This window comes from Neoarius graeffei, chromosome 13 (assembly GCF_027579695.1).
Source record: "Neoarius graeffei isolate fNeoGra1 chromosome 13, fNeoGra1.pri, whole genome shotgun sequence".
Lineage (NCBI taxonomy): Eukaryota > Metazoa > Chordata > Actinopteri > Siluriformes > Ariidae > Neoarius > Neoarius graeffei.
In genome coordinates, this window is record NC_083581.1 from 69,715,916 (window position 1) to 69,728,360 (window position 12,445).

A 12,445-nucleotide genomic window follows, 5' to 3' on the forward strand; every position below is an offset into this window, starting at 1 on the left:
ATATATTTTGTGCTGGATATTTTATTTGGCATTAATAAAAACATTTTAAGATGCCTAAATTTGCGGATGTGGTCTAATCTCGCGTATGTTTCCGATTCCTTTCCGTTCTTCCGTGTTTGAGATCTCCGATCATGGCAGAAGAGCAGAGCTCCTCTAGTGAAGCTCACAGTGCTTCAGAAGTAAGTGCTGCTTTAAAAAGAGGTACATTTACCGTTAAAAAGTCAAGAGTCCTGAAATCAGACATTTGGAAATCGTTCTCACTCGTGTATGACGCAGAGGGAAATCAGCTGCCCTTTGCTTGTTGTGATAAGTGCCAAAAGGTTCTGACATACAACGGCCATAAATCAGGTACATCAGGCCTGAATCGCCATGTATGTACTGTCTTAAAAGGACAACAATTGTTGGAGTTCAGAGGGAACAACGCAAAAGTGACAGATGCGTTGAAGGCAAAAACCGTGGAGAAATGCGTTGATTTTGTTGCTGCGGACCTCCGCCCGTATGACAGCATCACTGGTCGGGGATTAGTTCAGTTAGCCCAACACTTAGTTGACACGGCAGCCACAATAGGCAAATTCGATGTGCGAGATATTCTGCCCCATCCAACAACTGTGTCACGTCATGTAGATGATAGGGCACTCAAATTTAGAAGAGCTGTTGTTGATGACATGAACAATGACAAGAACTTTCGTGAGAAATAACGTGAACATCTGCATCATGCGGGATTTGCGGGCGGGAGAAGGACAAAATATGGCAGGCGCGGGCGGGAGCGGGACTGAAAATCATAATTCTTTGCGGGAGCGGGCGGGAACGGGACTGCACAATGCAGGAGCGGGACTGAAAATTCTGTCCCGCGCAGACCTCTATTTTATACCTATATGTTGATAATGGTAAGATTTCTCAATCATCAGCTGTCAGGTTATAGTCATAAATCCATGACTTTGAGTTTGACATTTCAAAGTCATTCAAGGTCAAAGGTCATGGCAGCAACTGAAAGCCCATATGGGACTTCTTATATGTTGATAATGGTAAACATCTGGCTATCATGAACCATTTTAAAGTTGAAGGTTTGTATCTTTTGAAAACCCATGACCTTCAGTTTGACCTTTCAAGGTCACTCAGGGTCAAAGATCATGGTGCCAAATGAAAGCCCATATGGCACTTCCTATAAGTTGATAATAGTAAATATCTGTCTAGCATCAACCGTTTTCAAGTTACAGCCCTCTGAAAATCCGTGACATTGAGTTTGACCTTTCAAGGTTAATCAAGGTCAAAGATCATGGTGCCAAATGAAAGGCCATTTGGGAGTTCCTATATGCTCATAACAGTAAACGTTTGTCTATCGGGCAACTGTTTTTGAGTTATAATGGAAAATATGTTATTTTGACCGAAAGGTTGACCTTTCCGGTGACCTTGACCTTCACCTTGACCCGATTACCCCCAAAATTTAATCAGGTAATCTATGGACCATTGCACACCCACTCTGAAAATTTGAAGTCAATCGGTTGCAACCGTCTAGATGCTAGATTGTTAACAGACACACAAACAAACCGCACTGATTACAAGACCTCGCCCCGCTTACTCTGTCGCGTGCGAGGTAAAAATACAAAAGGAAAGCAATGAAATATGGAATAAATGTATATTTCATGGTAAGAACGTATCTTTTTTTATTTTTCAAGAATTATTATTATAGCATTTTTCACAAATTGCTCCTGTCATTTCACCGGTTTGTTTACATTCTAAGCGGAAATTATTTTGTCGGACGTTTTGTATCAAGTTTTTTTATGGAATTTGCAAAAAATAAAAATAAAAATGCTCTGTTTCTCAAAACCCAGTGAATGTGGATAGAATAAAACAGTTATTCCACTCAATCTCGTCATACACGGCTTATAGACAACTCGGTGCTACGTCCCTCGTCGGGTGTCAGCTCATGTACGACTCGATTTCGTGGAATAACTGTTAAATATAATAACCGTCACTGCAAATACTGAAGAATGCCTAGTATGAAACTTCCTGTCATGCACAAGTACAGTCTTCCTCATTTTACTCATTCTCAGCAATAATATGAATGCAAACTGGTGCACCAGTCACAATATTTACGATACGGCTGCACATTATTATTCATTCCTTTCATTCCTTTCATTCCTTATCATTCATTCTTGCTCACTTTCTCTCCCCCTCCATGCTTCTGTGAAATCTTAAAAAAGAAGTCGTGGCCCCTGTGCCTTTCAGTCCCCGTGAGTAAGATGGAGCCTCTACTCGTATGTTTGTCAGTCTAGAAGGAGGTGTGACCTCTCTTTAGAACTGAAGCTGCACTATCTATAGAGAGTGTGCACGTGACGTCACAAGGTCACGTGATATTTGTTTATCTGCCATCTTGGACGGCATGGCCGCGCATAGAACTTAGACGAACCCGTTCTAATTATCAAGCGTGTGGGAGTAGATCTTTCGAGAATGGTTATATCTTGTTCAGCATTTGGTTGTACCAATAGACAGGGTAAAAAGGAGGGCCTGTCATTTTATAGATTCCCCGCAGACGAGGAGAGACCCGCAAAATGGGTGTCCGCTGTGCGAAGAGAAAACTGGTACCCCAGTTCTACCAGCCGAATTTGTAGTGAACACTTCATATCAGGTAGGTGTAATCTTCTAATTCAATACTCCTAGTACATCTGTTAAGTTGATTTTCGGATTGAATGATAACTGCATACTTAGAAACTAGACAGTCTCTAACGTTTAAAATGGCTATGCCTAGCCCTACTACCCTGGCCTAGTCTATGACAATGTTTCATCTTTTTGGCTCAGGCCAATCCATAGTAGGGATGGCGAAAACTAAAAAAAATCTTGACTGACCACCGAGCCTCATTAGCCGGTTAAAGTTGGTTAACCTATGAGTTTAAACAGGGATGCAAACGGCGGATGCGCCTTTTTCACGGCTGAATCGTGCAGATCCGATTTTTTTTTTAGGGGGGGCGTTGGAGTGTCTGAATAATTTCATCAAAGTAAATTCTGTATTAAAATTACTAAATGAGCAAATGCCGTTACAGTCCATGAAACAGGAAGTATGAGAAGAAAACAGTAAATCAGAAAGCTGCGCACATTTGCGCAGCTTCCGCGCAAACATGCGCAGCTTTCTGATTTACTGTTTTTCAGACAAAAACATATTTACAACCCTGTCATTATCTGGAACTGAGTTTAGATTTCGAACATTCTTACAATAAAACGTCCTGCATAGTCTCTTTATGATAAACATCTTAATGCCACTTACCTGTGAGGTTATCAAGTAGACATTCTTCTTCGGACCATTCCAGAGGTATAGTTGGGATACCCATCCCGCAACAAAATATTTATAAGCTTCCAGGCTCTTGTAAGCTTTGAGGGCTTTGCCAGTGTAACACGATTCACGATTAACAAGAAAATTGTAAATGTCGTGGTAGGCCAGATCGGGCAAATCGCCGGCACCGCAGCTCCGAATTTCCCTGAACAAGGATTGCGGCAAGTTGTACGGATCTGCAATCCCCAACCTGGAACACTTTTCCACGTAACGCTGCCTCACGTCACCTTCAAGATGCTGAACAAACTTAGACAAGTTATCGCGCGATGTAGATGGGGTATTTTCCGAATTTTCTTGGGGATTACTCCCTGGATCCATTACGCTCGCGCAAGGTAAACAATCCTGATGCCATCCAATATGGCAGAGTACACACGTGCGGGTCACGTGACTGCACATCCTCTATACTACTAAAGGAAGGCTGCCTGTCTCTCTGTCTCTCTATCTGTTCACCTATGCAAATTGACGCACATACAGTTGTGGTCAGAAGTTTACATACACTCATCATGGGCATGAATGTCATGGTAATTTTGGGCTGTTAATGCTTTCCTTGAACTGTTCTTTTTCCAGGGTGGAATGATTGTACAGCGTACACCTTTAATGACTTCAAAAAAAAAAAAACAAGAATTGAGTGCACAAGTTTGAATTTGTTTTGGATTTTCTCTAATCCACACAGGGTCAAAATTATACATACAGGCTCAATTATATACATACACCCCACTAATATTTGGTTAAATGTCCCTTAGGAAGTTGCACCTCGACCAGACACTTTTGGTAGCCATCAACAAGCTTCTGGCGTAATTCTGGCTGGATATTTGACCGCTCTTCTTGGCAGAATTGTCATTTAAATTGGTTGGTTTCCTGGCATGGACCTGGCTTTTAAGAGTAGTCCACAAATTTCCAATAGGGTTCAGGTCGGGGCTTTGGGAATTTTCCAACGCACTATTCATTTCCCGTAGGCTACATGCTCGTGTTAGCACACTGCGCGCAGCCTCGGCAGGAAATCCCCTCCCCCACTCGCCTGAGAGTTTCAATCATATGGGACCTCGCCGGAGACTTCCGCTAGGGCTGAGTCTATGTCACTGAAGAGACGTGGGGAGCGATTTACGTCATTCTGACAGAACACAGTGAAAACAGAGATATCACATGTGTCCACTCAACTCTCCACTGGGCCTTCTAGACCTGTGTTATTTGGACATTCCGCTCCGTTTAGTAAATGAGCACCATTCAGAGGAAATCAGGTTCACGGGCAATAACTACTAGTTCAGACGATTCTGATCATATTGAACAGATTGCTGATCACATATTGACCACTGCATTACGTTTCAGGAAAAATAAATCTTTTCTATGATCACACAACATTTAACAAAGTCACAAATTCTCCTCTGTCTCTAACATAAAGATGTGATGGCATCATACTGTGCCATGCATACTTGCCTGTATAAAATTTTTTAAATGCTTCATTTTTTGACATGAGTCGTGCAGATCGTCCTGGTGCATGTGAATATACTTGTGAGATCAAGCCGATGTCCCGAATACGATCGCCAAGGCCGACTGAGTCCAGGTCTTTTTTGGTGAAAGGTTGGATGTTCTGGATTTTCCTGCATCCACCTGGAGATACAGAGAGAGAGAGAGAGAGAGAGAGAGAGAGATGACGGACAACATAAACCAAGGTCTAAACATACGGATGCCAGAATTAAGGCCAATACAGCAGAAAAGTGACACAAAATAGACCTTTGAAATGTTTTTACTCAATTAAATATGACTCATACATACCATCACTGAGGCCGACGTAGGCAATGGTGATGCCACCGATTTCCGAGTCACTGAAGCGCAGCAGAAACGTGCCGCTGGGTTGGTCCTGCAAAATGATGTGAAGGTGCTGCTTCCCAATAAAGCCAAGGATGAGTCTGCAGTGGACAACAGCACAGATTATTGAAAAACAATGATGATGTTATATGAAGTTTACTGGTTAATCTGAGACCACTGAAGCTTCTTTTACCCATCACTCCAGTAAGCCTTTAGGCATTTTTTGGTCAGATCAATCACTCCTTCAAACCACTGCCAGAAGGTGAAGTTTCGCCCAGGCAGAACTTCCTGTATTGGAAATAATGAAATATTACATCTTTGGCTGCATAGGATCTCATGGAGTATGTATAGATGAACACTGATCAAGGTAAGGACTAAGTGAGATTGAGTTTAAATGAAGCAAGCCAGAGTAAAGATCGAGACAGAAGACTATCAAATGTTTTGTTAGGTCAAGATTTTACTTTAAAGGGGCCAGCTCATGCTTCCCAGAAGGCTGTGCGTCAAGTAGCAAGTCGCCGTTTTCGTATCCATGGATATTCCACTGTTTAAAAAACAATCCTCAACAATCCACCAACATCCTAAGCCTAAACTGTTACATGAAATTGAAGATAATTTGTCAAAGTATTCCCCTCCGAAGAATCGCCACCTTAATGCGGTGGAGGGGTTTGGGTGTCTCGGTGATCCTGGGAGCTGTGTTGTCGGGGGCATTAACCCCTGGTAGGGTCTCCCAAGGCAAACTGGTTCCAGGAGAGAGGCCAGACAAAGAGCGATTCAAGACCTCGATGAAATGGCAAAAAAGGAGCTGCAACACCTCACCCAGGAGTGGAAACCAAGGCCTCCTCCTGGAGCCAGACCTGGGAGGGGAGCTCGCTGGCAAGTGTCTGGTGGCTGGGCCTTGGTCCATGGGACCCAGCCGGGTACAGCCTGAAGAAATTACATGGAGCCACTGCCATGTGGGCTCACCAACCCCAAGGACAGGCACTGGGGTCGAGTGCATTGTGAGCCAGGTGGCAGGGTTGGAATACCCTGCTTAGCCTGCTGCAACTGCGACCTGACTTCAGATAAGCAGAAGAAGATGGATGGATGGATGGATGGATGGATGGATGGATGGATGGATGGATGGATAGATTGTCAAAGTAGTTCTCATCTCATCTCATTATCTGTAGCCGCTTTATCCTGTTCTACAGGGTCACAGGCAAGCTGGAGCCTATCCCAGCTGACTACGGGCGAAAGGTGGGGTACACCCTGGACAAGTCGCCAGGTCATCACAGGGCTGACACATAGACACAGACAACCATTCACACTCACATTCACACCTACCGTCAATTTAGAGTTGTCAAAGTAGTTATATTTTAAATTCTTTTCACTGATTCATTCTGTTTTCATATGGTTATTCCATTGTGATGGACCAGAACCAGATGTGGCTGTCTCATGGGCGGCCATGAGTGCAAGACCCCGGGAAGCCATGGCCTAATGGCTAGAGAAGCAGCTTTGGAACTAAAAGGTTCGCAGTTTGATTCCCTGGACCAGCAGGAATGGCTGAAGTGCCATTGAGCAAGGTACCCAACAGATTTGCACTCAAGTTTACATCAATGAACAGTTTATAATGTCAACAAAACAGATTTCATGTTAAAACTATAATGATTTTCCTGGTTGCACAGTTACAATTTGTGATTATATAGAATGCAGTTATAGAAACAAGTTATTTATAATCATGTTATCTGTTATCACCCAAATGAGGATGGGTTCCCTTTTGAGTCTGGTTCCTCTCAAGGTTTCTTCCTCATGTCGTCTCAAGGAGTTTTTCCTTGCCACTGTCGCCACAGGCTTGTTCATTGGGTATAGATTAGGGATAAAATTAGTTCATGGTTAAAGTCATTAAAATTCTGTAAAGCTGCTTTGCGACAATGGCTATTGTTAAAAGCACTATACAAATAAACTTGACTTGACCCAACCCCCAACTGCTCCTCAGGCTGCTTTGGGTATGTTGTATGTCGCTCTGGATAAGTTAATGTAATGAAAAATATCAGTCATAATGTACTTAAAACTTCCATGTGTGATATATAGATTACATTACAGGCATTTAAGAGACACTCTTATCCAGAGTAACCAGGGAGCAGTTGTGGGTTTGGTGCTTTGCTCAAGGGCACTTCAGTCACTCCTGCTGGTCCAGGGAATCAAATGGCAACCTTTTGGTCCTAAAGCTGCTTCTCTAACCATTAGGCCAGTGTCGGCTGGTAGTCTTTCAAACAGGGGAGGCTGGTCGGTTACGATATTTCCAGATTTTAAAAGAAAAAAGAAAAAACACATCAATTTTGCCCATACTCTTGCCTCTGATCTGGCTGATTGTTGGCAGGGTCACAAACTGTGAAATAACAGGTTCTTTTGGCCCATTAGCCTACTGTCCAATATACATGATGGTGGTGTTGGGGGGGGTATATTTTAACATTTTATATTTTAAAATTGTGGCATGTTGTTTAAAAATTGATCATTATTGAAAGCAGCTCTTTGTCAGGAACCTCAGCAGTAACAGCAGAGTGTTCTGGAATAGGCACAAGCACTGACCTTGGGGAGCCAAACATAGAGCTGGGTGCCACACATTTCATTCAATGACACTTTCCCTATGTTTTACTTATTTTGACTGAGAAATGTTTTATTGACAATTTTGATAACCCTTCACTTTTAATCCAGGTCTGTAGTGTGAAATGTTCTCGGCTGTGTTTTTGTTTAAAAATGTTTTCCAAATTGTAGATGTGTTTAATTCATATCCAGAGAAATATATATATTCCAATATAATACACTCAGCATAAACATTTTAAATAGATTCTATATTTTTGGTCCATCCATGACATATTACTAAAGTAGCCTATTTACTGTTGTTGATGTGGGTCACTTGCTGTTAGCCAATTCACTTTCTCGTACCAGGAGAGCTGAAAGGAACGAGTATTATTCCCTACCTTTTTCACCAAGTCAATTTGAGGCGTTGGTCTACCCTGCTCTTTAATTTTAATTTTTTCCTCGAAAGGAAGACTGGCAAATGGCTTCGCCAAAATTAGATCAGCAATGCTTGGCATCCGTGTGCAGCTTTCTTGCTAGCTGACTAGCCCCCTCAAGTTCAAGTTCAGTCACTCAAATAAACGAAATTTCTGGAACTAAGATAGCAAACTTGACAACACTATATTTACACTTTATTTACAATGAAAATATATACAAACAAAAAAGCTGGTAGAAACCGTATGTAATGAATGAAATCGAAATGTAAGCTGATCTCTTACAATACACCACAGCACTTGCGAATCCGCATGGGACTGAACTGAAATTCACCGCTGCCTGTCTACATTTGAAATGAGCTGTCAATCAAAGAAAATATCCGGCCGCTTTCACCAATCACCAGTCTCCTCGCGGAAACTGACATGTCCCTCCCACTGTGAGCCTCGGAGTCCGTGGGCGGGCGTTTTCGCAGTATTTGTCCAATAACCGTCTTGCATTTTGATATTGAAAAGCGCATAGCTCCCAAATGCCATTGAAGTCCACTGAGGCTGGGAGTCCGTGGGACTCCGTGGGGCGGGCGTTTTCGCAGTATTTGTCCAATAATCGTCTTGCATTTTGAGATTGAAAAGCGCACAGCTCCCAAATGCCATTGAAGTCCACTGAGGCTGGGCTGCATCGCGCTGTCACGAGGGGGAAAAACTCACGCACACATTAGGCGAACTGGGGAAAGTTACAACGGAATGATTTCACACTGTAGTTGGGTTGAGCACATATATTTCTATGATTCTGGATCTGAAATAGCAATGTTATAAGGTCGGCTATAACATAAGCCTAGCGCAATTCATCCTACACGATGTTCGTCATTTTTAGAGGAGGCTGAGCCTCCCTCGTTGTCTTAGAGCAATCGCCCGTGCATTAGGCCATGGCTTCCCCAGATGAGGGGATGAGGAAAACTTGAGATGGATTTCGAAGGGATCATAAACAGTGAATTTGCAGAGGTTTTGCTGTACAGAAAGCTAGCAGAGTAGGGCTACGTGATTTCCAAACAAAAATAACCAACTGGATTCTGGGAAGTGTGACTCAGCTCCTTTCACTCTTCTTTATTCATGCATTGTGTCAAGGATTAGTCTATTTCCTAGAAGATAGAAACTTCTTGCAAAACTTTGTGCATGTAAAAGAAATCATGAACATTATTTTCACAAAGTCCAAGTACAACCGCCAATAATTCCGGAACAAGTCCAAGTTAATGCAGTAAATGTCTCGAGACTGGAATCAAGTTCTACACTTAAAGGGTAATTCTTCAGCAGAGAGGTCAAAATTATGAAATTATTAAGATTGCCTGGTCAGCTCAGGGATATTGTTAAAGTATGGAATCCAAGGCAAAATGTCCTGAAAACCATATTTAAAAATCATCACCCCAATTATAGCAATGTCATTTCAGAGAAATTTTGGGTTGAATTTTAAGAAATGAAAGTTCAGTTTTTTTCTGATGTAATTCCGTGACTGACTTTTCTTTCCTCATAAAAGATTTTGTGTTCAGAGTTCAGCATAGCCAATTTTTCTATGCTTTGTTTCGGGTCAAAAGATACCCCATACAGTGTGAAATTTTTATTTAATACCATTATCTTGAGTACTGGCAGCACGGTGGTGTAGTGGTTAGCGCTGTCGCCTCACAGCAAGAAAGTCCTGGGTTCGAGCCCAATGGCCGGCGAGGGCCTTTCTGTGCGGAGTTTGCATGTTCTCCCCGTGTCCGTGTGGGTTTCCTCCGGGTGCTCCGGTTTCCCCCACAGTCCAAAGACATGCAGGTTAGGTTAACTGGTGACTCTAAATTGACCGTAGGTGTGAATGTGAGTGTGAATGGTTGTCTGTGTCTATGTGTCAGCCCTGTGATGACCTGGCGACTTGTCCAGGGTGTACCCCGCCTTTCGCCCGTAGTCAGCTGGGATAGGCTCCAGCTTGCCTGCGACCCTGTAGGACAGGATAAGCGGCTACAGATGATGGATGGATCTTGAGTACTGCAACTAAAAAAAGTTACCACATTTTTCTGTGAATGTAATTCTGTTACTGAAGAACTACCCTAAAATGTCACCGAGAGGATATGTATTAAGATTTGAATTAAATATATGCTATTAAGGGTGGCACGGTGGTTAGCACCGTCACCTCACAGCTACAAGGTTCGAACCTCGTAGCCGGACTGAGGCCTTTCTGTGTGGAGTTTGCATGTTTTCCTCATGCCAGCGTGGGTTTTCTCCGGGTGCTCCGGTTTCCCCCACAGTCCAAAGACATGTGGATTAGGTCAACTGGCTACGCTAATTTACCCATAGGTGTGTATGTGAGCATGAATGGCTGTCTGTCTCTCTGTGTTGGCCCTGTGATGGATTAGTGACCTGTCCCGGGATGTGCCCGATGTCAGCTGGATTAGCTCCAGCTTCCCTGCGACCCGCAATAGATAAGCGGTGTAGAAAATGAAATGAAACATGCTGTTAGACAAAAAACAAATGTATCAGCTGAATAAAATGTTGAATTACGGTAATACTGTTAAATGAAATTTACAAAAAAAGAGTTTCATGGACTTTTGACACTACTGCACATGTCCACACTTCATTAATAACAGAAATAATACCTTGTTGAACTGAGCCCAGGACACCGGTGTGTTGCTGAAGTCCTCTGAATTGTCCGGCTTGTCGAAGATCTTCTGAGCGAGGCAGTGTAAGTTGCCTATGTCTAACGCGTGCGTGGTCTGCACCTCGGACATGAACTTACAGTTCAGAGCATCAGACATCTGGCTCCAGGGCACTCGATCAGGCACCACGAATGGGATCCTGTTCTGTAGACATGACGACACAAAAACACTATTTAATCACACTTCTTATACCACAGCGCTGTTCATTCTTGAGTCTGAATCTTGAATTAGATGTTGGTTTTGTTGTCATTTTCTAGAAAAGCTCAATGTTAGAACTATATTTACGGGTTTATATCATGTTAATGCACTTGTAATACATTATTGTTTCTATATTAACAGCTTGCACAGGCACTTGTGCATTAGTGATATGGTAAAGTTCTCTGGGAGGAGGTGTGTATAGAGGCTTTACATTGTCATGTGACCCCATAGCAACGGTAACTATGCCGCCATGACAGGGTGCACGCTTGTAGTGCTTCCTTCAGCCGAGTTAGTTGTTATTGATTGGTATGGGAAGATTTTGCTGCGTTTTTGGACATGCAAATCATTTTTAACAAAACAAAGACATCAGATTTTTAATTTACCAAAAGTAATTCATCATCCAGGGAAAAACACTATAGAGATTTCTAAACGTAAAAAAGGAAAATGGGAAAAAAACATTCAGTGGGACTCGATGTCGAATGGAAAGGTCAAAAACCCGACGGTATGCTCACTTCATTTCCACGAAGGTAAGGATTTAAAAAAAAATGTAATTTCACAGCCGCAGCAAGGTGCTCATGCTTGTACAGTGAAGTGAACATGAGCATCAACACAGTGGCTCTGCAGAGTCTAACCTTCACTGAGATTTAAAAAGTGCGCTTACATTCGTGGATCCTTCAGAGCGTGTTATACGTGCACTTGGGACCCAGTCGTTATGGGAAACACCTGATGCTGATTTGAGCGCAATCAGTGTGCACAGATAAGGACGCTGTTTTCACAGAGACTTTGTGAAGTATTCTGTCAGGTACGTGGCAGTAGACGGATCTAAGTGCAGGAAGAGTGTTTATTAGCAGGTGTGATATTTACAAAAACAAAATACAAGCAAAACCGAAAGCAGAGTCATAATCATGGCTAGAAACAAACATGACAGTGATAATGATAATATTTCACAAAGCCTCTGTATCCTTACATGCACGTGCTGATTGCACTGAAATCAGCATCAGGTGTTTCCCATAATGACTGGGTCCCAAGTGCGTGCACAACGCGCTCCGAAGGATCCCCAAATGTAAATGCACTTTTTAAATCTCTGTGAAGGTTAGAAGTTAAGGCTGTGCAGAGCTGCTCTGTTGATGCTCATGTTTACTTCATTGGATAAGAATGAGCACCACGCTGCAGTTGTGAAATAATTTTTTTTGGAATTATTAGTTTCGTGGAAAAGCATACCGCTGGGTTTTTGACCTCTCCATTCGACACCGAGTTCCAACTGAATGTTTTTTCCCCATTTTTCCCTTCTACAGTGGTGCTTGAAAGTTTGTGAACCCTTAAGAATGTTCTATATTTCTGCATAAATACGGCCTAAAACATCATCAGATTTTCACACAAGTCCTAAAAGTAGATAAAGAGAACCCAGTTAAACAAATGAGACAAAAATATTATACTTG

At 42.5% G+C, this 12,445-nt stretch overlaps 1 protein-coding gene across 4 annotated transcripts in view; it reads right to left on the reverse strand.

Moving 5' to 3' along the window:
- The window catches only part of stat6 (signal transducer and activator of transcription 6, interleukin-4 induced), a 231,692-nt gene that overhangs the window by 19,411 nt on the left and 199,836 nt on the right, over positions 1-12,445 (reverse strand). For all 4 annotated transcript variants that reach the window (XM_060938425.1, XM_060938423.1, XM_060938424.1 and 1 more), the window contains exons 13-16: positions 10,749-10,952; positions 5,328-5,422; positions 5,102-5,235; positions 4,763-4,936 (exon numbers count right to left, since the gene is read on the reverse strand). In XM_060938425.1, coding sequence (XP_060794408.1) covers positions 4,763-4,936; positions 5,102-5,235; positions 5,328-5,422; positions 10,749-10,952 — 607 coding nt within the window. The remainder of the gene's footprint in view (positions 1-4,762; positions 4,937-5,101; positions 5,236-5,327; positions 5,423-10,748; positions 10,953-12,445) is intronic.